This window comes from Protopterus annectens, chromosome 3.part1 (genome assembly GCF_019279795.1).
Source record: "Protopterus annectens isolate FY-2018-M chromosome 3.part1, PAN1.0, whole genome shotgun sequence".
Lineage (NCBI taxonomy): Eukaryota > Metazoa > Chordata > Ceratodontiformes > Protopteridae > Protopterus > Protopterus annectens.
Window position 1 is genome coordinate 733,379,506 of NC_056732.1, and position 27,800 is coordinate 733,407,305.

At 36.9% G+C, this 27,800-nt stretch overlaps 1 protein-coding gene across 1 annotated transcript in view; it reads left to right on the forward strand.

Annotated features, from left to right (window-relative positions):
* The window catches only part of PKHD1L1 (PKHD1 like 1), a 1,597,738-nt gene that overhangs the window by 1,444,736 nt on the left and 125,202 nt on the right, over window positions 1-27,800 (forward strand). The window contains exons 63-66 of the mRNA XM_044066249.1: window positions 12,639-12,703; window positions 13,651-13,777; window positions 14,489-14,610; window positions 23,643-23,733. Coding sequence (XP_043922184.1) covers window positions 12,639-12,703; window positions 13,651-13,777; window positions 14,489-14,610; window positions 23,643-23,733 — 405 coding nt within the window. The remainder of the gene's footprint in view (window positions 1-12,638; window positions 12,704-13,650; window positions 13,778-14,488; window positions 14,611-23,642; window positions 23,734-27,800) is intronic.

The following is a 27,800-nucleotide window of genomic DNA, read 5'->3' on the forward strand; positions in this document are numbered from 1 at the left end:
ACACTTTTCGGCTCTGACAAAGATCTTCCAATTCTATGATTTTGAGCTTATTTTCTTTAAATAAATCACAGCTGAGGTAAGATTTTTGAGGGCTGATAATCCCAAAAAATCATTCTGAGACATTTGCTTCTTTTCAATGTCAGCATAAAAGCATGTTACATATATTATGGTCTGGCTAAGCAAATCATGAATTCCATGTAAATGGGGTTGCTTCATGGTGCATGAAGATGAATCACAGAACAAATCAAAAAGACCACTACAACAAAGTAGCTAACAAAATGCTTCGGTACAGCACAAACATGTTATGGTGTTCTTAGTTACTTCTGTTCAGCACAGTCTTTACTAGCTAACAGAACAACTTAGAATTATTTTAAGGTTTTGGTGTACTTGCCTATGCATGACTTGAGTTAGTGGTACTGGATACCCCAACTAGGATTCTACACTCATCCAAATCAGGGGCTGCTTCTGTCTCCACAGTTGCACCTGGAGAACACTGATGTTTGTTTGTGTGCATATCAGGTATGCCACCAATGGAACCTACTACCTTATTGGCTTCAGGAGTGTTCTTCATTGGTTGCCTTTCACAGAGCACTCAAAATTTATCATTTTAATATTACATATTAAGTGGTCAGAAGATACATGATGACTGGTTTCCTCTTGTTTCTTCCAGTTCGCATTCATTTTGATTGTTTTACACACTTTGTTCTTGATTATTATTTATATGTATTAATCTTGCCTTGTATTTCATGTTTTGTGGATTAAACCCCTAAATAATATCAAAATTGAAGTTATAGTATACTTTTACCTTGGTGTTTCTTGAAAAGACTAGTCAGTTGATTTCTAAATTTTTTTCTCAGCTCTTCATAGCTGACTTTCTTTTATTTTACTCCAATAATGTGGTTTGACCCACTGCTATATGAAACAAACTAATCTACTATAGTCTACCATAAGAACTGAATTCTGATTTTGGAATTACAGAAAATAATGTTTTGTGACATCTCAGGATTCCCTGATCCTTTTGGATTCCGGCCCAGTGAGTGAGGTGGTGTACAGAAAGTAAGAGAGACACAACTAAGAAAAATAAAATACTCTAGTGGGCAAGTGTCTTATAGCTATTCAGCAAAAAAAAACAGTTCAGGTGTCACCGTTGGTATAGGTGATGACTTCTAATAATTCAGATGGAAAAATAAATCAAATGCATTTATAGGTTTTTAAAATAAGTGAAACTCTGGAGGACTATATAAAGTCAAATGACAATAGGCAATAAAGAATAGAAGTTTTAAGCATCAGAGACAATAAACCTACAGAAATCAGGGGTTCAGTTGAAGGAAAGACAGGCTGAGTATGAGGCTTCTCAAGATGAACTGTTAAAAAATAAAAGACAGAGCACACAGAGAAAACCTGAAAACCAGAGATTTTTTGCTATACCAGACAAACCAGAAAGAATATATTTCATTAATTTTATGAAAGTATAATTAAGCATCTGGACTAGTATACCAAAGCAGGATTTATTAATTGAAAGGGCACATCATGTGTATGTTCCAGTTCTGGCCACAATGATGCAGCCATGATTTATATATTAGTAATGATGCAGTCTTAAAAGTAAAAGAGATGCTCCTGACAAAATTGTGTCAGAAGGGAAAACATTAAATTTGAGACACCAGAGTGTTTCTGTAAAATGATTATTCACTGTACAACCTACAGAAGTGAAGCGAGTTTACCATTACAATCAGGGAATAGCGACAGCCAGGCTTGAGATTCAAGCTGCTATATCCAGCTGTATTATTTTTCCTAGAGGACCAGAAATATTTTTGTATGCAGAACAGGGTAAAGAAGAAATACGAGTTTGTCAGCAAACTGAACAGGACTCTGTTCCCATTTTGACAATAACAAAACCCATAGAGAGAACTTGCCAGTGAAACCTTTTCCATTGTTCCAAAGGAAAATGATTGAGTGATAGATAAAGGATCTGGAGCTGACTAGAAAAATCAGGAAGTACCTTGGACTTGAACCAGAGCTTGGTGTTGGACAGTTGAGATGATGAGGAAGATCAGCAGAAAAGTAAACTTAGGAAATAAAAGAATAGTAAAGCACTATTTCCAAAAGGTGTGGTTTTGATATGAGAATTGTGCTTTTTCAAGAAGAAGTAGCTTAAACGATTGAAAGTTTTACATTAAATTGGTGAGACAACTCTAAAGAATATTTTCCGCATTGTCAATCATGTTTAGAATTATAATGAAGGAACAAGAAATGCCACTGTAAGCAAAAAATGATTTTGTTCTTAGTAATGTATGTATAATAACTTTCCTGAAGTAAACTGCATAATATATTATATAGTACTTTTAAATGTGAGGTAGATAGAGTTTTGTAAGTGACTGCTATTCATGCTAATGATATTACAGTTAGAAATTACTTTTTCTTAACAGTAATGTATCCAGGTTTTATACTGTAAAAAGGTAAATGCTGGATATAAGGATATAAGCAATATAATATTGTGATCTTGGGCTGATGGGGGATGTAAAAATGCATTGATCATATTGTATGTGTATTAAAATATAATAACGTCCCCTATTTTTACACAAATGTAAGTAGACTAATGCAAACAAGAGAATTTGTTTAAGCAAACAGGGTAGACGATGGAAAGCATGAAAAGTGTTAGCTTTCTAGCATTTCAAAAGAACTGTTTCTTGCATTCATAAAGCTATTAGTTGCTTTCTTTTCCATCAGCAGATGTCTGCAGTTGGAGATGGTAAGTCTACAAATTCAGGTAATTAATCTGGAAATGACTGAACAAAGGTCTTTGGAGTCATTTGTATGAAAACAGTCTAATTAGTAATTATGGTGGAACTGGCAGTTCAGTGAAAATAAATGAAGTCTGACATTGAGAGAATTGAATACCTTTCTACGTATTTTCTTCTCCAGCAGCCTCAGTACTTCAATATTAAATATAACAGTGCAAAATTCAGTTAATTTAAGGGTTGTCAATGCACTTTTTCTTAAGGCTAAAGGTTAGTTAACTGAGAGTATACAAATGTTTTTTCACATCTGCAAGTGAAACAGTGATAGGACAAGGACAAATTGTATCTGTTGAAGAGAGAACACAAGCTATCACTAGCATGTGCTTCCAACATGGTTAAACCTAGGTTTAGAATGGTAGAGCCTGTGGGTATAGCTGTCTTTTTGAGACAACTATCCCTATATGGAGGGGTATTATCCCCTTTCAGAAACTGTGTATAGTTTTGTGTATTTGCTGAGTTAAAAAGATTTGGGGGTTGAAAATATATTTTTTGTTTGTATCTTGAGTGTTTTTATTGGTAAAAATTCTGGAACTGTAACATGTGTTCAAACAGAGATAAGCAGCAACTGCATTCAAGATTTGCCTGCCAAGCATCACTGTGTACATGGAAGCTGCAAGTTGGAAACATAATCAAAAAAACTATCTTATAAATAATGTGACAGTAATAACTTTTTATCAGAGAAGCTGCCATACTAATTTTCATATAGAATGTAAATGGCACTGCAGGTATAGACAAAAAGAGTATTGAATTATATTAAGAAGTGCAGGGTGCAAATAGTAATGTTACTGTAAACATGATATAAATGAGCATGTTGATTTGGTAAAGAAAGGATTTAAGAACTGACATTCAGTAGCCGTGGTGCTGCAGTGGTTAGTGTTGTCTCCTCACAGCAAGAGGTTCTCCAGTTCGATTCTTGGCTGGAGCGCCTTCTGTGTGGAGTCTGCATGTCCTCCCCATGGTCAAGTGACACTAAAGATATTTAGGTAGGTATGAGCGTGAATGGGCGTGCCTTCGTTGAAGATTGGGCGTCAGGCTGGCAACTTGGCACCATAAAATCCACTGCCAATCATGAGCGGACTGGAGTTACGCTGTGGTGACCCCTAACCAGGAAAAGCCGAAAGACTTTCATTGGGGACAAAGAAAATGAGGAGCAATAATGCTGAATGTGAGAGTAGCTACAATAGTGATACAAGAGGAAAACAAAAGCAATAATGGTATTTTTAAGGTAAAGGGGATTAGTGGCAAGGAATGAGGATTACACTTGCATGCATTTATATTCCACCTAAAACTGTTGTTATGGAGCTTAAGATAATTTTGGGAGAAACAATTAGTTTTCAGCAAATAATATTAGTAATGGGTGGACACTGTAACCTGATGTGCAATAGTGAGGTTGTATTGGGGGACATAGAAAGGAAAATATAACAAAATTAGTAGATCTCTGAAGAAATCTATTAGAATATTTGCAATGGAAGATGTTAATTTAGTAACAGGAACCTAAACAAAATGTATATATTATTTCACAAGGTATAATAAATGGCCAGATTTGATAGAAATTGTATTTCACTAGAGCATGAGTATTTAATTGAAAGCTTTGAAGTACATCCAATAATTCTTTCAAATCAAACAAAAGTTAATGAAGAAAAAATAAGACACTGGCACTTCAGCTTGAAAAACTCTTAGCAAAGCAACTTGGGTAACAAAAAGTAGAAATATTTGTTGCCAGACTTAGGGAGCTTATGGCAATAAAATAATCTGAGTTTCTATAGAGGTTCTAGAGACATTTTGGAAAGTCTTTGAAAATTTGGATAAGTCTGAGTAATGGGAACCAAGAAAAGACACAAATTGAAACACGCATGGAAGACTTAACAATGACAAGATTAGAGAAGGCTGTGTCTCAAGAATTAATTGCTGAGATAGAAAGGGAAGAGATAAACTCAGAGATGTATAATCAACCAACAGGAATGTGTCCAGGAAGAGGCAGTATTTCTGTGGAAAGTTGGAAGTTAGAAAATAAGAAAGTGATAAAGATCTGGAGGATTGTGTTCAACAATATATTAAAGGGGGGGGGATTACCAGCACCTTGAAAGAAAGTTGTTGTGGTAATGTTACCCAAAGAGCATAAAAGCCCTTCAGAACCAGCTTAACATGGACCAATTTCAATTTTAAGCCATGAATATAAAGTATTTATGTCTATATTAGCCAGCAAAATGACAGAGGTATTGCCAAGGGGAGAAGCAAACATTTCACAATATTAATAGAACTGTAATGATCCAGAAGGAAGCAGAGTGTAAGAAAATGCCACTGTTGTTGATGGTTATTGAAGAATAGAAAGAATTCCATAGAGTCAGCTAGAACTTTATGAGTAGGGCAGTGGTAGCATTTGCATTCCCTGATAAAACAATAGGGTTAATAAGGTGATATATTAAGTGTTGGAGGCAAAAATTAAGTGGGAGGGTTTCATTCTGACAAGCTGTGTTTTTTCCATTTTGCTATTTGCTTTATTTTTAGAATCATTAGCAAAGAAAATTTGCTCACATATTCAAGGATCTAGCTGGTATGATAATCAAGAAAAGCTATTTTTATTTGTAGATGATATTATCTTTTACTGGATAGATTCAGAATAGGATATTTTGTTTTTTTGGAATATTTTTTGATATAAAATAAACAAGACTAAAAAGCTATAGTGGTAAACTATGTATCCACATATAAATTGGTTCAGCAATACCCATATCTATGGGGGAATAATACGATGAAGTATTTAGGAGTATGGAATAAAATGATTCTATTATGACTGCTGTAATGTGGAAAGAGACAAAACAAAAGATAATCCAAAAACTGAGAAGCTGTAAGCCCTTGATTATGAATATGGATAATAAGGTATAAGCAGTGAAGATGTTTTTATCCCTTTAGTTTTATATACAAGTCAAACATATTTTTATCAAATAGAAAAGAAGCTGTGAATGATAATAAGGAGTTGAAGGAATTTATTTGGGAGAGGAGAGAGCAAGAGATAATTTTGATAGTTTGATTCTACCCATAGAACAAGGTGGTTTAGGATTACTTGATTTGAAGGGATACTTTTGAACTATGCAGTTAAGGTTGAGATACATAACTTAAGCAGAAAGTTATAAATCAAACTGGAAAGGAAGAATTATAAAATGGGGGGGGGGGGTGGATCAAGGAATAAGCAGAGAGTAGGGTTTTGGATGCAAGCAAGCCTTTAAAGAGAATAACATCAACCATGCAGAATATTACATTTATAATGTAGCAGAAAGTATTCTAAAATCTAATAAAAAGGACAAAAAATGTCAAGAACCACAGACGCACTAAAAAACTCTCTGAGATTTAATATAGTTAGCGCTTTCGTAGAGAACAACATCAATACATAATCAGACAAACATGAACTGTGAATGTTAGTTCCTTATATGCACTTAAACAAGCAGTCACATGACATTAGTCAGCTGACCATAAAAACAAAGTACATAGGCACTTTTAAAACAATATATATTAAATATATATATATATATATATATATATATATATATATATATATATATATATAATATAAATGTAGGTATGAACTTTGAATACTTTCCCACTTAAACTAATTAAAATATATACATGTACATGAACTGACCAGAACTTACACAAATTATCTTATTAAACTTTTCATTTTCAAGACGCAAGCTATAGAACATATATCATTCAACCCAGGTTGCCTAAAGGCATCCAACTTGAGTTGCAATATCAATTCTTTTTGCTCTAATCTCAAAGGTAAAGGTCGCTCCCAATCCTGAGCTTCCATATGATCAATAACCTTGAATAGAAAGCAATGTCCTGGGTTGCTAGTTATATGTTTAGCAAAGGCATTATCAGTTTTACTATTTCTGATTGTTTTTATGGTCAGATGACTAATATCATGTGACTGCTTGTTTAAGTTCATATAAGGCACTAACATATACAGTTCATGTTTGTCTGATGAAGTATTGATGTTGTTCTCTACGAAAGCGCTATCACTAGCAGTCACATGATATTAGTCAGCTGACCATAAAAACAATCAGAAATAGTAAAACTGATAATGCCTTGGCTAAACATATAACTAGCAACCCAGGACATTGCTTTCTATTCAAGGTTATTGATCATATGGAAGCTCAGGAGAGGGAGGGACCTTTACCTTTGAGATTAGAGCAAAATAAATTGCTATTGCAACTCAAGTTGGATGCCTTTAGGCAACCTGGGTTGAATGATATATGTTTTATAGCTTGCGTCTTGAAAATGAAAAGTTTAATGAGATGATTTGTGTAAGTTCTGGTCAGTTCATGTACATGTATATATTTTAATTAGTTTAAGTGGGAAAGTATTCAAAGTTCATACATGCCCTATCTTTTTTCCGCCATTTTTTAAACCTAAATCAAACAGGTACTGCCCTATTTACCTGCCCGGACGCACATCCTTACATGAAGGTACAATATAAACTTGTAAACTGTTTAACTTGTTTAAGTTCCTCAACGCTACCTCTGTAATAGCAAATATATTGTTACAACGTACTTGAAGCAATTACCAGCATAGTTTTATACTTCTGGCGTCTCTTTTCAAGTGGCGATACTGATCTTTAGGTCTTAGAGTTAACACCAGTGCAGAATTGAATTACTGGCGTCTACTAATGTAGTGTCGTGTTGGCGTTTACTTAAATTGTAATAGATGAAGTTTTGTACTGGCGTCTGTGCTACCAACAGCTACTGATGTTTGTGTTACTGATATCTACAATAGAAATAGTTAAGCTTGTGAACTAATTATAGCCAGGTTGAGCTTGGGCCAGCGTAGCATATATTACAGTTTATTAACACTGTGTAGGTGTTTTGATTGGTTCTTATACATCATGTTTGTATGCCATGCAATGTATTCTGAGTTTTGACTGCACTCGTATTGTACATCTGCTATAAATATTACTCTGTTAGGAGTTTAACTGCTGTCTTTTTCACTGTTTATTCCAGGAAGCCCCCTTACTATCCCTCACCGCGTGGCTCCCAGGACATACTGATCTAAGGACCCTTACCCAGTGCGACTGTATTAAACAGTAAAAAATTAAACTGAAACAGTTGTAACCTGAAAAGGGACATTTGGGTAAAAGAATTATCCTTGCTATACTATTGCCTATCAGGCAAGCGTTCCGTTGGCAGGAATTAGTCAGTACCTCAGTATAATTTGGCTGTATAAAGCATATTCCCAGAAAATACAACTTTTTTCTCTTTTTTCTCTGGCGGTGTATTCCCCGCTCCGCTTCGCCCTCGCTTCGCTCGGGCTCGCTCCGCGCCCCACCCTGCCCCCATATCCCACCCACCCCCACTACCTCTACATTTATTAGACAGTTAGCCCATCCCCCTTTCTCTTGTCCAATCCCAATCACCTGTCAATTTGCCACTTCTCCTCCCACACATTCAGCCTTCCTTAATTACCAAGTAAAGTATTCTGCCTCCTTCTACCCACTGGCTCTCCTCTCGCACACCATGGGTAAAATCACATATTCTCTCATTCCTCCAACAGTAGTACTCCTACTTATTCCTTACTATTTAACCAGGTATGAAAACCAAGCACTCTTAGGGTATCCCTTCCCCAAGAGCTGCACTAGGACACATTCAAACATTCCCTATCACTTCAACACACATTCTCTCTGCCCAGGCAATACATTGAGTTCCAATACTGTGTATCTTACCCTCCGCCACCCTAAAGCATCTGTAACTAAATCCAATCTTAAGCTGCTACTCAAACTACAAAGATTATTAGACCACCTGAAAAAATGTATCGCCACAGATGGCGACATCCACCCTAATCCAGGTCCTACCACTGCCGTAGACTCTAACTCCCTAAATTCTGCCCGACTCTCTACCAACTCCACCTTAATCTAAGAAGTATAAACAATAAGGTTCATAATTTTCATGCCATGTTAGCTACCCATTCCCCTGACATTATGTGTCTATCAGAAACATGGCTCAAACCAGCCACCAAGGACGAAGAAATTCTTCCACCTGGATATAACATCCTTAGGGCCGATCGGATTAAAAAAAAGGGTGGGGGGTTAGCGGTAATGTTCAAGAATTCACTAAACATCATCACTAATCCCATCCAACCCCCCAAAATCTCTAATATTGAACTTATTGCCCTAAAAATTTGCCTAAACACCCAAAAAACTATTAATCTCATTGTAATTTATATTCCACCAGGAAATAATTCAGAAAACCTTGAGCAATCGCTCAGCTGGCTAGCTTCCAATTGCCCTCAAGAAACCATAGTACTAGGGGATTTCAACATTGACTGGTCCCTCTGCTCTGCACCCACAAACCCCCTCTCTATTAACTTACATGGTTTCTCCCAAAAGATTTCATCTCCAACCAGAATTGGCAACGCTCAACAAAAAGAAAGCATCATTGACTGGATTCTTACCAATAAAGACACACATAACTACACCACAGGAACCCTTCCCAATGACCTCAGTGACCACCTTATAACCTATATTCTAAAACACAAGTGCCCACCCATAAACCCTCCTTCTTATAGACTTGTTAGAAACAAGAAGAAATTGTCCCAACACTATTTATAGCTGAACTCAAATCCTGTAATTGGTCCACCCTAAAAACTCTACCCCTAGAAGAGAGCGTGGCATACTTTAATACCACTTTTCTGAAGATACTTGACTCTCACGCCCCAAACCGTCTAATCAGAACTAAGGAACGGGTAGCACCTTGGCTTACTAGTGAAACCAAAACTAAAATTAAACTTCGAAACCAGGCCTGGGATAAATGGAGAGCGTCTAAAACCCCTCTAGATCGCACCAAGTTCCAACAGCTTAGAAACATGACTAAAACAGCCACTACCCAAGATAAAAAACATTATTTTTCTCACCGCCAGGATAAACACCAGAATAACCCAAAGAAATTCTGGGCTGGCTTTAATAAGCTCCTTCGCCCGGGTAAATCTACTACCCCCACTCCTGAAAAACTCATTGGGGAAGAACCAGAAAAAATAGCCAACACTTTTAACTCATTTTTTATCGAGACCATCCAGTCCCTAGCCAGTCAGCTTACTACTACCCCCTCATCCGCCACCCACACTAAAGACCCAGTCCACCCAACCTTTAACTTACAACCTGTACCTACCTCCTATATATGCACCCTTTTGAAAAAACTCAAACCAACCACTCTAGCTGCAGACCAACTCCCTGCGGAATACCTTCAAATAGCGTCAGATGCCATTGCCTATCCCATATCAATCTTGATTAACAGAACTATAACTGAAACTACCATTCCCACTATTTGGAAAACCTCATATATCATTCCTCTTCACAAAGGTGGGACATCGACAGAAACATCCAATTTCCGTCCCATAGCAATATTGTCCCCAATATCTAAAGTCATGGAACGGTGTATTCACAAACAACTATTACACTACCTCACTTATAACAGTCTTCTGTCCCCAACCCAGCATGGCTTTCACCCCCATCACAGTACAACCACTGCCCTACTCTCCTTTGTTGACTCAGTCAATAACTAGCGCAACAACAAATTAATTTCCTCTGCTCTCTTCCTTGATCTATCAAAGGCTTTTGACATGGTCAACCACCAGCATCTGCTTCATACCCTTGAAACCCTACATCTTGGCATCCCAACTATAAACTGGTTTAAGGCCTACCTCTCTTGCAGGCAACAAGCCGTCCTATGGCAAAACAAGCTATCCAACCTACTCCCTAACACCATCGGTGTTCCTCAGGGCTCTATACTTGGTCCTCTTCTTTTCTCCGTCTTCATAAATGATCTTCACTCAATCATCCCCAATTCTACATGCATCCAATATGCAGATGACTCCACCTTGATCTGTTCTGATGCCTCCCTCCTGAAACTTCAAGGAATAACCCAAAACTGTTTTACTTTAGTTGAAAAATGGTTCTCTAATCTGCAACTCATCCTTAATCCTACTAAAACTAAACTATTACTATTTTTCCCCTCTGCATCTACTCCTCTAGGAAAAGAACCTTTGAATGCGGACAACACGTTCCACGTGGAATCCACAAATGGTACCATCATAGTCCCAGCCTCTCATACCAAACTACTAGGTGTGACCATTGATAACAAGCTTAAATTTGATATACACATTAACCAAACCATTAAATCCGTAAACAAAAAACTAGGATCTATGTACAGAATAAAAAATTTCTTAACCCCTCACACCAAACTAACCATTGCTCGCACTCATCTCCTCTCCACACTCCTTTATGCCTCCCCAATACTATCGTTCCTCAATAAGCGTGAACTCAACAAACTTACTGTAGCCTATAATCATATAGCCAGATTTATCACAGGAACACCATATCGTACTCACCATTGCCTCAACCTAAATACCCTTGGCTGGCTAGAACTCCCCAATCTTCTCAAACTCAACCAACTTACAGAAGCTTATAAAATTATCAACCAACCGGACAGAACCCCCTCACTGAGCAAAATCCTGACCCCCTACTCCAACCTAAAATCTCTAAGGTCAGCAAATAGTCCCCAGGTACTTACCATTAAATCCAATAACTCTGGAGGTGATGCTCTCTTCACCAACTCCATTGGAAAGCTATGGAATTCCCTTCCTTCTTGCCTAAGACTCATGACCTCGATTAATCAATTCAAAAATCACCTCAAACTCTTTCTCAGGTCTCATTGGTCATGCCCATGTTCTAAACCAGACTAGTCTCCACCCCAGAGACTACTAACCTACCACTCCTGCTTCATCTTGTAGCCATGCTTATGATTATCTACACAATAGTGGTATTGTTGTGATTGTTATTTTTACAAATATGTAACTACAATCTCTTTTTCTAGTGCCTATATGTCATGCTACTCTATACCATTTGTAAATGTATTTTGTATTCTCTCTATGTGTGGAGCTTTTCTCCCTGGGCCTCTACTGAAAATGGACATGTATCCAGCTAGACTAGCCCGGTCAACAAATGTAAAATAAATAAATAAATATATATATATATATATATATATATATATATATATATATATATATATATATTTAATGTATATTGTTTTAAAAGTGCCTATGTGCTTTGCTTTTATGGTCAGCTGACTAATATCATGTGACTGCTTGTTTAAGAGCATATAAGGAACTAACATTCACAGTTCATGTTTGTCTGATTACGTATTGACGTTGTTCTCTATGAAAGCGCTAACTATATTAAATCTCAGAGAGTTTTTAGTGCGTCTGTGGTTCTTGCCATTTTTTGTTCTTTTCAGTAGTTTTTGTATTTGGTTTTCACTTAGTTTATTCTAAAATCTAAGCCAACATGGTTATGGAGAGATGCAGTTTTTACCAATAGGGATTACTGCAAGAAGGGGTAAAGAAAATAGGCAAGAGGGGGCAGGCATTTACTGGAGAAAAGTAGCAAAGAACCCAAGGTTTGGCGAACAAATAACTAGAGAAGAGAAAAGATAGTGGGATGAGACCAAGCAGATATTTGGTTTGCAGGCTACAGACTGCCTTCCCTTCCAGGGACTGATAACTGAGTATGGGCAAAGAAAACTAGATAGGAGAGTGCTAACTGAAAAAAAAACATATCTTTTTGAGTTCTTAGTTGAGTATATAATAGAAGCTGCTGTTAAAAAGGGATAATTAGATAAACACATAAAATATTGCACGATAACTATAAGAATCAATCAGAAGAGGTTAGAAAAGATTGGAGAGACATAATGGAATGACAGTTTACAAAGAACAGTGAGAGAACATCTGTTTAGTTCTCAAGTATGCAGCAAAGTCTAGATGTTTTAAAATGTTTGCATAATTATTTTATACTCCTAGCAGCCTTCAGAGAATTTTTCCTCGGGAAGATAACAAATGCTGGCAGCATGAATGGAAAGAAAGAGGTAACTGGAGACATTCTTTTTGGGAATGTAACTCGGCGGATTTTTAAAAATTCTCTGCAGAGTACTTTTTTAGAATGCTGAAACAGTAAATGACTGTAACAAACAAAATGACTGTGTTCAACTGGGCTTGGAATTGCCTAGACATAATAAGGCTTTACTAAGTTTTATGCTATTGGCTGCCAAATAATCAATTATTAGGAAATAGAAATCAAAATCTAAACCAATTGAATATTGTAGAAGAAATAAAAGAACTGGATGTGGGATCTTTAGAAAACAGGAGTAAATAACCAGGAATAAATGGAATTTATGGGAACAACACATGCACAATAATGTTCAAGAGGATAAATGAAATTTAAGGGAAGCAAGAACTGAACAATTTATGTAATGCTGGCGTGAATACAAATTGTTCAGAAGAAAATATATATATATATATATGCTATATGAAAATAATAATACAAATGTTACAACTTGTGTTCTTTTCTATCACTGTATGTGTACCCGTGTCATTATTTTAAAATGCCATGTTTAACAAAGATGTAAAAAAAAAAAACAAAGTATACTGACTTCGCATAATCAGAATTCTAGCCAGCTTCAGAGTGCACAATTCAGCTTATGTGCTCTTTTACGTGGACAGACTGTGATAAGTGTTGATTAATACAGTTGTCAAGTATCTGGATGTGAGTAACTTGAATCTTATTTGATTACTTTGTGACTCTTTTCCATCAAAAATTAAGGCTATTTTTTTATTTCTTATTGCACAAGAAATCTACAGTGATGGATCCCATTTAAAACTGAAGTATCACAGTTCTTCTTTTATTAGGGTACAGAGATAAAGCTGTGCATATGTGAAGCTTGCAGATTCTGTATCACTACACTGATCATTGCATCTGTAACTACACAGCAATAAATAGCAAACAATATAAATAACTTGTAACTAAAACTTTCAGACTTCACAGAATGGGTCATACGTTCAAGGCTGCTCTTTCCATCATGGCTTTTCTCCAGCAATAGGCGTATTTGACACAAATGGACTGGACATTGACGACAACATCATATACTTTACTGTTGGTGAAGGTAATTATCCTCTTTATGCTGCCGTTTCTTTCAGAAGTGACTGATTGTTTACTTCTTCTTACTTCAGAAATTTTTTTAGCTGATTATGTAAGACGGGCCACTGTTGTAGTGTTTAGCCCTCTACCTGATATGCCAGTGACCCATCAAAAGGAAAAGGCATGGCTCCTGGTGGTGCTTCTGTTAAAGGAAGGCAAGAAGTGTGTTGGGGCAATGAGTGTGTGTGTGTGTGTGTGTGTGTGTGTGTGTGTGTGTGTGTGTGTGTGTGTGTGTACTCACTTGCATGTGCCTTTATGAAGCAGTGGTGGAGATGAATAAAAGCTGCATCACTGCATGCCTCACCTTCATCGCCTTACTGTCATAGGTGGTGCACATGACACTGCAGACACAGCTACACTCCCGTGTGGAGGGACATCAGCCATCCACAGATACGTAGAGCAGTGAGTCGTGTTGATATTACTACATGTCTGCAGAACTTGTTACACACAAGGATCACTAATCAGGAAAAGGGGTGTGGAAAACGCAATTGAGTACAGGTCTAACCACAAAACCAGTGTGCCTGTCTTATGTCATCATGATGTTGGGGTAGGGGTATGAAAATTTATATGTAGCAGTACAGGATGACAGGGACCTGGCATCCATTCTTGCATCTGTATCACTTTTCTTTTCCCCTATCTTGCTGCTTCTGTTATGTCTTCCTTTTGTTTTGTCAAGGCATCATTATATCAGGAAGTGGGAACAGAGCACGTGGAAATCTGGTGGTTTTGGCAGTCTGGCCTGGAACATATAATGGAAGATTAGAGAAAAACAATCCCCTCTGGCATGCTGCAATTGAGGTAATATTCAAAAGTTTTTTAAACCCAGCTGAAAAAGTAAGAAATGCTAAATAACCCTGCTTAACAATGTTACAATTTGTAGATCAGCTCCATTGAAATGGAGTTGAAAATATCTGCATTCCAAGTCAAAATGACTAAAAAAACAGGCAGCTTGTCTGTTTGATCTGTTTTTGTCTGAAACTATAAACTGCACTTCATTTTCAGAAACTTAGCAAGATGTCCCTGGTTCCAGAATTTGGAGTTTTAATTTTTCTGTGCATTTTCAATCAGTTAAGACCTACTAAATACAAGTGCCTGCTTCAACAGTGTTATGAGTTATGGCCTAGGTAAGTGATGTGTAGTTAGTCCCAAAATACTGTAAGCAGTGGCTGTAAAAATCAAATCAAGGCCTAGAAGGTATAGTTAAATTCAATCTAGTGATCTAATGCACTCCGCCTGAAGTTGAGAGCAGTTAGTAGGTTACAAGTAACAAAGAAAGATAATACTGTCTGTAGGAAACAGTTGTGTCACTCCCAAATGTGCAATAGTGTATACCAGGCAGAATCACACAGTCATTAAATGGGTTCAGTGCAGTTGGGACCCTGAAATTTCCCTGAGGTGCAACAGCTCCACAATAAGTGGGTACAGTGGGAAAAGCTCTATCTGTGAAGAATTTAGAGGGCTTGTCCTCTCAAAAAACTTATTGGTTGGACATTGATCAAAAGCCTTACAAATCACATTTTACTCTGCATAACTTTCGGTGGAGTAGCTTTTGCTCCTCTTTCTTTGAGCCCCCAGTTCTCACTCAATATATTTGCAGTATCCACCTCTTCCATTGTTGCCCGTTAAGTTACCACTTATTTAGTTGTTTGCATTTTTATAACCTTGGCTGTGTGTAACCTCTAGTCTCACAAGCATTATTCACACATTGGCTGGTCAATACCTATTTTTTTTTTGTTTCAGGGGAGAGAATGTATTGCATTTATTGTAATGTAGTTGGCATTATAGGTTACTAGTTAAACTGATAAGCTGCAAATAACCTACAACTTATGATGAACCTGGGTATATTTTCTACAGTTTTCACTTGCATAATGTGTGACTGATTGAAAACAGGCACTTGCCTCAAATGATTAATGGATTAATACTCAGGTATCTACTTTAGGGATATCTTAGCTGGTACATCTTGTTGCTTATCATTTTATACTGCTGAATAAATTTAGGAAGTTTACTACAAAGTTTTAAGGCTATCGGCATATAGCATTTCACAGGTAGATGGAAGGTGTGCATAGAGTAGGTCTTATGACCTTAAGCTGCGCGCGTGTGTGTGTGTGTGTGTGTGTGTGTGTGTGTGTGTGTGTGTGTGTATGCATACATGTATGTGTGTATGGTTGCTCTACATCTCCTAGCTATTAATTCTTGCACTACATGTTTTCTATAGCTAGTTAGTCAAATACCAGTATAATTAATGTGCTTAGTTGGTGGACATGTTAAGGTTGAATATATGGAGGTGAGGGATTTTTCCTTGTACTTTATATATATATATATATATATATATATACATATATATACATATATATATATATATATATATATATATATATATATATATATATAAATATATATTTCTGTCTGTATACACACACACACACACACACACACACACACACACACATATATATATATATATATATATATATATGGCTCCCTATCACATCACCGACATTTCAAAAATCCAAAGACCATATGGCTGAGACCATATGTCTGAAGTTTTGAAATTCTGAAACAAAAAAGAAATTACCTGTACATTTTCACAGGGGGGCAAGTCCCCCCACAACCCCCACATTACCTGCTACTTAAATATGCCAACTCTGAGATTGCACTACAGTGAGGAAAATGGCAAATCCTCCGTTCCACACTATATGGCAATCCCAATAGACAGTTTTTGGAGTTTCAAAACTTCGGCGATATGGTCTTTGGAGTTTTGAAACTTCACTGATCTGATTGGGAATCATATATATATATATATATATATATATATATATATATATATATATACATACATATAAATATATATGTATATATATATATATATATATATATATATATATATATATATGTGTGTGTGTATATATATATATATATATATATATATATATATATATATATATATGTATATACAGGCATTAAGAAAAATCTGGAGCCTTCTCATTTATTTATATGGGGTAAGCTTACCAAAATCATTTGTACAGATTGTCCTTATTAATAAACTAGGCTCATTGGCAAATATGCAGTTTATATAAAATCTAACTGCTGACAAAATACCGTGAATAATTGATAAAAAGCATGAAGGAAAAATTGGGGGGGGGGTCTGATAAAAATAGAAACATAGTATAATTCTCATTTACAGAAAACATTCAGTATCACCCAACATTACTTGTTGCATATCATGTCACAAACATTAGTAAGAAATACAATTATTAAACGTTAAACTTTTTTTGTACTTTAATCAGGGTGCAATAATAGCTTATATTGGACTGGTAAAGTTAAGCTACACAGATTTGGAGATTTAAATTTCAGGAATGTTGTTTTTACTAAGCTCAAAGTTTGTCCCCAAAAGAGCGGCTATACAGAAGCAGTAGCTTTTGAATGTGTATTAGTGAATGAAAAGAAAAAATGGATTTTCTAGACAGAAAGCATGATGCATGTTTGAACTGTCAATCTTAAGGAGGTCGCAGGCTAAATATAAGTTAATTCTTCTGAAGGTGGAAAATAAATATTGGTTAAACAGGATACATATCTTATCCAAAAGAAGGAGAAATGTGTAGGCAGAGTTAGTCAAACTAATTTTACTTATTATTGAAGTATATGAGTTGTATTGTTTTATACTCCTCATATTTAGTTGGGAGACAAATGTGCAATGGTCTCAAAAATATATCACTCAGAGGAGTAAGTAAATAAAAATCCTCTCAAATTGAGAGAATTTATGTTTAACCTGAATAATTTATGTTAAAAGGTAGTATTTGCAGGACATCATATGCTATCCTCCCTCCTCATAAAGAGCAAAGGGTTGCGCAAGTTCTTTTAACTCCACACTGGAAGCCACTGCAACACAGTGCTCTTTGCAAGGATTATGTTTTCTTTTATAGGAAGACAATGTAGAAAAGATACTGTACCTGTCTAACACAGAGTTTCAGTGCATTCAACAATGGTAGTGTAGTGTGTCATATAATAGACTAAATAACCTACTGTACCAATTAATTGCAGTATGTACAGTTCCTCCTGAAATTTATAAAAAAAATAATAGAATTATCCCTTATATCCAGAACACATTTCATGATTCAGTTCAGTTTTACATCCATGCTTTCTTACTATTGACAACCTAACTGAAGAGGATCTTTTGAGATCTACCTGGTAAATAAATGGCAAGTAAAACAAAAACTTATGTCTCCTGCCAGCATGGTAAGATGCCAGTGGTATGTTGTCATTGCATTACAGTAATGCATAACAAATAGCCAGAAAAGCTTGCCGCAGTAGTGCAGCGGTTAGCGTTGTCGCCTCATAGCAAGAGGTTCTCCGGTTTGATTCTTGGCTGGAGCGTCTTCTGTGTGGAGTCTGCATGTCCTCCTCATGGTCGAGTGACATTTAAAGACATGAAGGTAGGTGCGTCCGTGAATGGGTGTGCCTTCTTTGAAGGCTGGGCATCAGGCTGGCACCTTGGCACTGTAAAAATCCACTGCCAATCAGCAGACCAGAGTACTGCTGTGGCAACCCCTAACCGGGAAAAGCCGAAAGACATTAGTTTATAACAAATAGCCAGAAAATATACTTTGCAGTAGTCTTTATCAAGCAAACACCTGCAAATCCAAAATAATTCCCAAAGAGCCACTAGTTCACCAAACACCCAAACTTGCAACAAAGAAACTAGGTGAATTAAGGCAGAATACAAAGAGACAATTGTCACTGTAGAAACAAGTATGATGCACTCAGTTATCTTGAATAATAAAACAAGTTTATTAAAAGTTAGTGCTTTCAAAGTGATCCGCACTCCTTCATCAGACAAAAAGTTAAAAGAACACTCAATATTTAAATACTCAACATAACTAATTATCCAATTAAACAAAACAGTCTAAAGTGATATAACTATCATATGTAAACATTTTCATTTTAAACACAAAGACTTTAAAACTGGCTTTAATGGGACATGATCATTTAATCCAAGTCCCCTGTGTGCTCTAAGTCTCAGAATCCATTGCAACTCTATACTTTCAATTCTGTTGTAAAGATCACGTTTCCTATGACTCTCAGAGACAACATTTAGAACTTGAAATAAAAATGTATGTTGTACACCAGCTTGTAGCATATGCTTAGCTAGTGCACTATAATCAAGCCCCTTCCTAGTACAGTAACTACACCTAAACATCTGCAAATACTTATCTAATAAAAACATATCATTTACCAGATGGAGAGACCAGCTGATCTAACTGTACATTCTTAACAGCAGAGCAAGTACAAAGTACCATGTCTACATATCACAATTGTGCTCACACGTACATGTGAAAACTGACCGAACTTAGCACATAGGATAACTGGGTTAATTGTAAGTAACATGGCTAGCATTTAGCAAGTTCAGTTGTTTATAGTGCTACACATTATGCAGAATTTTTTTTCCAGCAATAAATAATAATATTCATACTACCAAATCAAAATTCACAGTGTAATAAAATGTAATTGTACCTGGCACACTTTAGCTTTACAGATAATTATGGATCAGATTTTGGAGTGATGAAGTCAAATGCCATCAGAAATAGGCTAGGGACCTAGACCTCTTCTGCAATATCAACAGAACTGTTTGGAGGGACAAGTGTATTTCACAGATGATACCGCTGCTGTGGAACAGACTCTCTATCAACATAAAACAAACTCCATCCTTCTCCATGTTCAAGTACAACTTGGATCTATGGATTGGAAACAGAAAATTTGCCCCAGGACTGCACCTTGTACTAGTAAGGGACAGAGGCAGCTCTTAAATGCTTTATCCCATGCATGGGTCCCCATCAAATTATCTCTGATGTGAGCCCAATTATTCTCATTACAGGTTATATATAATTATCAACCATGTGATGGGTAAGGTCAATCTCTAACCAAATAAGATAGGTTAATTTGAGCACAAAAAGGGAAATTGGCCAGGCCTAAAATGGCCCACAAAGGCAGCTAGCCCAGTATTTACCTATGAATCTGTGACAGCACTGACCTGTAGCACAAAACTCAACATTTAGTAGAAGCTTTGCTGAAAATTGTCTATAAAGATATAAGGCAGGAAGGTTACCTACTTTTAATGATCATTTTGGGAATGACAATATAACGTTAAGGAAAAATAGTAAATGGTGGTATTTTAGTATATTTAAATTACTACAAGCATCTTTAATGTTGATTAACATGAAAATATATACTGTATAAAACATTGTAGAGTATGCTGACATCACAGTACAGTGTATTCTTGAAAGTAGTCAGACACTTTTGACTTAAATGTTGCCACCTTCCTGTTTGCAGAGATGCACAATACAGTGTTGTATTACACTGTAAATCTCTGTAGCACATGATTTGATCAGTACAATTTTTTTCTAAGGTGCATACAGTATAAGCCCAATATATACCTGATTCTGGCATTGGGGTTCAGATTCAACCAAGCAAACTCAATGAACAGGAGAGTTCAAGGGAAGAATAAATGCAGGTGAAACTTTTATGATATCACCAGGAAATTTTGCTAGGTACAACCTCTAAACATTCATGATGACATGCCTGAGAGTCTGCTAGATCATAAATGGACCATAAAGGTAAAGTGTTTTCTGCCAGTCCCACAACATCCTCAAAGAGTTTGAGTTTGGTGCCTTGATCTTTGATATACTCCAGGAAATGCTAAGCTTATTTAAGAATGACCTACTTGTCTTTTCATGTAATCCTTATCGATGACTCAGCTCTTAACCTGACTGCTGGATCATATTGTGCCTCTACTTGATTTACTTCTGCAGTGCTATATCTACTAATGGATAATTCTTTTTTTTTTTTTTGCAGGAAAGCACAGCCCCCCCCACCCCCATCCACACCTCCACTTGCTAAATATACTAACTCTGAGTAGAGGAAGAACATCCCCATTATACAAAGGTGCGATGTCAGTGACAATAATTGGGAGTATGGAGGCAAAGGGGAAAAGGGGATGAGTCCCATTTGTTGAAATACTTTATGGAGTGGATGTTCTACTTTGAATTCTGTAATGGTAAAATGGATGGTAGAATAGTGTAGAAAGGTAATCAGGCAGCAGTAAGTTAGACAGCTGTATTACAAAACAGACCCATTGCTAGAGCTAGCCTTCAGCCTATCTCTGGAAAACATGTTTTGTCTCCAATAGAGTTACCTGTAGGGTTCTTCTTCAGGAGAAAGATCAGTGCATTTCGTTGACACCTTCCAGCATTATGGCACTATCACAAACGTGGTCTATGTGCATGAAGAGTGTTTTACAAATAAAATAAATGCTGTGGGAAAAAGTGATCCTTAAGTAGATGATGGAAGAGTCTAAGAGGAGTCCTATTATTTGTCAAATCTGTTTCAAGATAAATGGAGAGCATTGGTAGGACCAATCTGTGGACAAGTCTCCAGGATATCCAAGGGCTTTGGCACTTTTGCAGTCACTTGATGGCCTCATCTATGTACTCAAAGTAGTACATTGGACACTTTGAACCAGCATCACCCCTTATTGAGGGATCCCCAGTCTCCACCAAAGATTAACCTAGTGTGCTTTATACTTGGATGGCTGGCTTCATCTGGGGACAAGTCTCCAGGATATCCAAGGGCTTTGGCACTTTTGCAGTCACTTGATGGCCTCATCTATGTACTCAAAGTAGTACATTGGACACTTTGAACCAGCATCACCCCTTATTGAGGGATCCCCAGTCTCCACCAAAGATTAACCTAGTGTGCTTTATACTTGGATGGCTGGCTTCATGTGAGAGCCATCTAGTGGAGGTTTCCTCATCCATGCAGCATAGAAGGAGATTTTTTTCCCTAGCCCCTGTGCTGATCCCCACAACACTCTTATATCTGAGGTGCAGCCACAGTGCTCTACTTTGGTGTATGCATACTCTTCTCTATGTGCTGTAATGCTGCCGCTGCTGCACTATGCTCAGCCTGGTGGGCATGGGCGTCTTGACCCAGTTGTTGTGTGCTATGTCTCCTGCCTCTGCTAGAAGTCTGGTACATATGTCTCCCTCCCCCAGTTCAAGCAATGTTTAAACCAGCATCAGCCATTCTCTCCATCCTTTCCAATGTTAGCTGTTCCAGCAGTCAGGCTACAAAGTAAACCAGGGTTATTTAGATCACAGTCAGGGGGCTTTATTCCCGTGTAACACAGAGTCAGCTGTGATCCTTATTTCTTTATGTGTGCTAGTCAATAAAGATTTAATATGTTATGGTCTTTGTTTTCTTAGCTTTAAAAATAAAACATCAGACAAGCATCCTACTACTTTGTTATGTGTCCTTTGTAACATCAGACACATGCTAGTGATATGGTAGACCCATAACCCAGAGGTCAATGGAGTGGAACCATTATCTGCTATGCAAGAGGGAGTAAGCTTTTAACACTACTCAGGTTTTAATGCATCTGTTCTGTTTCACTACTACATAAGCATATCTCATGGTCCCACAGAGGTCTTTGTGATGTCCCTTATATGTTAAGCTTCATCCCCTATGATCCATCAAATGGGTGAGAATGTGAGAATCCACTTCAGATTCCCATGTGCGGTGTGGGTAGTCTGTCTCACCTACTGAATAACATATTTGACAGCTGCTGAGATGGAAGTCAGCGCTCAGAGTTTGATAAGAAAAATGAAGATATTAGTTGATATGGAGGAACAGTTGTAGTTTGATGTGGTTTAGGAAAGATAAGTGCATTATCTAGCAATATGCCAAAATAATTGTGTTATCTAGTGAAAGGAAGTAATGTATCTTTGTGGTCACATGAAAAAGGCAGTTGTATTTTGGACAACCATTTCACAGTGCCAAAGACCATGATACAATTAGATTTGTTAGTATCAATTGTTAATTTGTTATTAGAACACCAATTCCATATTGATAGGAAATCCTTTTAGTAGGGCAGAGTACAGATGCTATGATGACTTATGACCTATATTTAGCACAATATAATTTGCATACATGGCAAGAATCATAGTTGGAAGGCCTCATGCTGGACTATGTATGTAAAGTGAAATGAAAAGTGTTCTTAAAACCTTGGAAAACACCCCGAGTAAGAAAACCAACATTTGATTAGGAATTTGCTGTGAATGATGATGATTATATATATATATATATATATATATATATATATATATATATGGGTCTAATTCATATGACCTAAATTTCATTTAACTGAAATTTGACTGAGACCAAAACACTGAAAGTATAAAAAAGACTGATAACTCAATTGACTGAAACTCATAACACTGACACATTAAAGTAAACAGTATATGCCCTTTTCCCCACTGTAGTGTGATCCTGGAGTTAGTATATATAGATAGGGGGTGTGTGGGGGGCAAAGCCCCCCACATACTTTATACATTTTAAACCATACACGGATATTTATAACTGCAATGAATAACTCTTTGCAGAAAACAATATTTACCTAAACTATGTGGGGGGCTTTGCCCCCCAACCCCCAGTGTGGGGGGCTGTGCCCTCCACACATCCCCTAACTATATATACTAACTCCAGGATTACACTACAGTGAGGAAAAGGGTATATACCTTTTACTTTAATGCGTCAGTGTTATGAGTTTCAGTCAAATGAGTTTTCAGTCTTTTGAACTTTCAGTGTTTTGGTCTCATTTAAATGAATTTCAGTCAAATGAAATTTAGGTCATATGAAGTATGAAGTAGACCCATATATATATATATATATATATATATATATATATATATATATATATATATATTAACAAAGAAGGAGCTTTGACTCATTATATGAGTTGTAATATGTTTCATAGCATGATATATTTTATTCTTCAGGTGAGAGATGCCGAGAATGTTGTGCTTCAGAACAATGTAGTAGCTGGGTTTGAACGAGCTGGTTATCAAATCGATGGAGAGCCATGCCCTGGTAAGTTATTTCAGTCCCTGAAAGCTACTGTTGTTATTTAAATGAAAATAGCAGAGTGATCCATGGTTAACTGATTCACCTTTCCATGACAACATTTTCATAGCCTTTTCTAAATTCAGTTTGCATGCATTTTATTTCTTTGAACCCAACCTGTATGAGTTGAGAACTAGATGATTTGGTCTTAAACCAGGTGCTTAATGCTTTCATTTCATATACTAGATCTTTTAAGTTCTGTTGCTGAAGTCCTGCATATTTTTGTGATAGTACTTAAGTGACAAAACATAATAATTTATTTTTACCAGAACCTCAAACTGTGGAAGCATTGTCAATAATCACCATTGTTTCTGTGGCACAGAGGGAAGAAGTCCTGATTAAAGTCCAGACAACCCAGGCTGGAATAGCAGCACAGGTCCTCAAGAAGTCAGCTGGAGTGAAAGAGGAATGATGAGACCTCACCTGCAAACCTGTCTCTGGGGGGAGGGGGGGTGATAGATGTAGTTTTCCTTACTTAGGGGCATGCAGGTCATTTGTATTCCTAGTGGAGAACAGGGCCAGAATGCAAAACTCACCTGCAGTGGGCATTGAGAAATTGTGGCATCACCACGTGGGTGGAACCACTGCTTCTAGTCTATATATCCACCTTTTGTGGGCAGATTCTGAATATGCAGAGGGGAGTGAAAAGTTTATAGCAGAAAAATCCCCAAGATTGTGATGTGGTATCCCAGCTCTCCTGTTCTCTGCTGGTGCAGTGATGAGCCATACCTGTGCTGAATGTTTTGCACTTCCTTAGTAGGAAGAACCTTCCTGGCTGGGACATGCCAGGATATCACCACCACAAGAATGAAAAGTTGAGGAAGCCAAAACTACAGAAAGTAGTTGCTTAGTCTGAAATTCGTGCTACTAGGATGGGGGGAGGGGGGAAGCATGAGTGTGATGTCTGACATGCTATGTAGCTTGGACATTTGCTGTTATGTGATTTTATAGCATGATGACCTATTAGGTATTAAACACTTTTCCTTTAAATTGTGGGATCCCTCTGCTAAGCAGTGGAATATTCTTTGGCTCTGCACTTGATTATGAAGTGTTGTTGCCTGCTCAACTGATTATACAGATGTGCAGTACAAACAAGCACACACACTCCCATTCCCACACACAAAATGGCTTCATTACTCTGTGTTCTGACCATATACAATTAAATTCCTTAGTGTATCCAGTCGACTCTGTACACCTACATGTAATAATGGCAGTGGAAATACATGCACTATGGTGTCACCTCACCCATTTGGGAATACTAGTAGATACCCAGTCCATGTGTTTGAAGTAAAGCTGCCTTCCATTTAGCATATGTGTCTCTCATTACAAATAAACAGCTCTTTGTCATCCTCCATTTTACTTCTCACCCACCTCAAACAAAACTCACACATAGTGGCAAAATAAGGATTACTGTATACCCTGGTGTCAATTTCTGTATTTTAGGACAATGGTGAATACTCAGTTCAAACAATATAATGTTCATTATTTCTTTACTTTTCTTATGTGAAGAAAACATTGTTGCATTATCTACCATTTTTTCTATGCTGCAGTCCAACTATGTATCCATCACCTACTCCCACAGCAAAAGTTTACTATCTGGAAATGCCATAATATTGTGCTCATTGAATCACAAGCTGTGTCATATCTGAAGCTTCTCTGCAAAATATAAAATATTATATGGAAATGTGGAAATATGGAAAATATCACATATCATCCCTCTTCATAAAGGAGGGAATTCTACAGAATGTACAAACTACTGTTTAATAACGATCTTATCCCCTATAGCCAAAGTCCTGGAGAGATGTATACATACTCAAATTATGGACTACTTGCACACCCATAATCTCCTATCGGCCACTCAACATGGCTTTTGTCTCTTTCACAGTACCACCACAACTCTTATGCCCTTCACCAATATAGTAAACAACCACAGAAACAGCGGCAAATTTGTATCAGCCACCTTCCTTGAGCTGTCAAAAGCTTTTGACATGGTTAGACATAATGCACTTATTAAAAACTCTCTCTGACATAGGTCTTAGTGAATCTTCCTTAGCTTGGTTCCAAGGTTACCTACCCAGCCACCAACAAGCAGTACTGTGCCAGCATGATCTCTCACCACTGCTTCCTGTCACACTCGGAGTACCACAAGGCTCCATTCTAGGCCCTTACTATTCTCTCTTTACACAAACAACCTCCATAATTCCACTCCACTTGCATCTGTCATACAATATACTGATGATTCCACATTAATTTGTGCAGCATCTTCTATAAATGAACTCCAATCACTTACCCAACTTTCCTTCCTATCAGTTGAAACATTTCTGTCAAACATCAAACTTATTTTGAATCCTAGTAAAACAAAACTACTTCTCTTTAAACCTACTAAATCTACCTTCTTAGACCCCTCCTTCAATATCATGTCCAGTAATAAAACTATAATTTCCCCCATAGTACACACAAAACATTTTGGTGTTGATATGGACAATAATTTAACATTTGACATCCATCTAGCCCACATAATTAAGAAGGTACATAAAAACTAGGTATCCTCTATAGAAATAGACAGTTTCCTTACTAAACCCACAAAAATCACATTATCATGTCCATCTCATCTCCACCCTACTCTACCCCTCCCCTATCCTTACCAATCTCAAAAAGACTGATTTAACTAAATTAGAATCCTGCTACAATAAAAATGCCAGGTTTGCATTGGACTCCCCATACAAAACACACCACTGCACAGCTTTAAAGCAACATAATTGGATAGAATTTCCCAGTTTCTTGCAGCACAATCAACTTATGCTAGCTCATAAAATTCTGCATCATCCTCAGAAACCCCCCTCACTCCAAAACCTACTTCAGTCTTACTCTAATAAAAGAGCCCTCCGCTCTAACAATATATTTCTCCTAGAAGTTACTAAACCCAACAACACAGCAGGTGAATCTCTTTTCTAATTTTGTCTCTAAAATATGGAACTCCTTACTACCTCACATAACCTCCATACCATCTATATCCTTGTTTAAAAAGTCACTAAGAACTCACTTTGCTGATACTTGGCTCTGCTCTTGTACTGGTCCAGGATAGTCCTACCATCATCTTCACTATCCTACTCTGTTTCTGACAGATAATAGATCATGTCTTTATCAAAGGTAAAAGTATGACTCATATATCATTACTTGTCTTATCAAACTAACTTATATTTCTGTATGTACCATTACTGCATATTTGCAACTACTTACAAATGATGGATTCTTCCAAAATATTCTTAACTATTGTATATTCTCACTTGCATTACTTTGTTAACACTTTTATTATGTATAATTACATCATATTTTACTTTATTGCTTTTGTGTGGAGCTTTTCTCCCCGGGCCTTCACTGAAAGTGGGCATGTGTCCAGGGGACTTTCCCGGTTAACAAATGTAAAATAAAATAAATAAATAAAAATGATCCAAGTTCTGTGATACATTTCACTGGACTTTCTGTTTTCTGCCCACTAGTCATTCCAACTTCAAGCTGAAAATTGGCTGTTTACAACATTTTATCTTCAGGTTTTAACATGCTATCAATACAGCTATAATTCTTAAACCATAGCAACTATTTAGTTTTGCCCTTGCAGCCAAGTTCACAGTTATGACATTTGGCAGGTTTCTGGCAAGAGTTTAACTTTCATTCTAATTAAATTAATTTGTAAAGCAGAACTGTTTCTGGTGCATCTGACATGTAAAAAGTAATGCAAATTACCATAGCTTTGAGAAAGCATTTAATACTTCATAAACTTAGCAGTGTTCACTATCTTCACCAGACATTTACGGCACAGACATTTCTTAATCACAATTCTTCAATGTAAAATCTTTCATTTTGCTTAGGTCTAAGCCAGCACACATTGGTGAACCCAAAGGTAGATAGAGTTTCCTTTGTAAAATCATGACCATGCTAGACACAATAATTTTACATCCACTCCTCATTTTATAATTTATTATTTATTTTATTTAAGTTTGGTGACCGGGAAAGTGCACTGGGCCAAGAAGAGC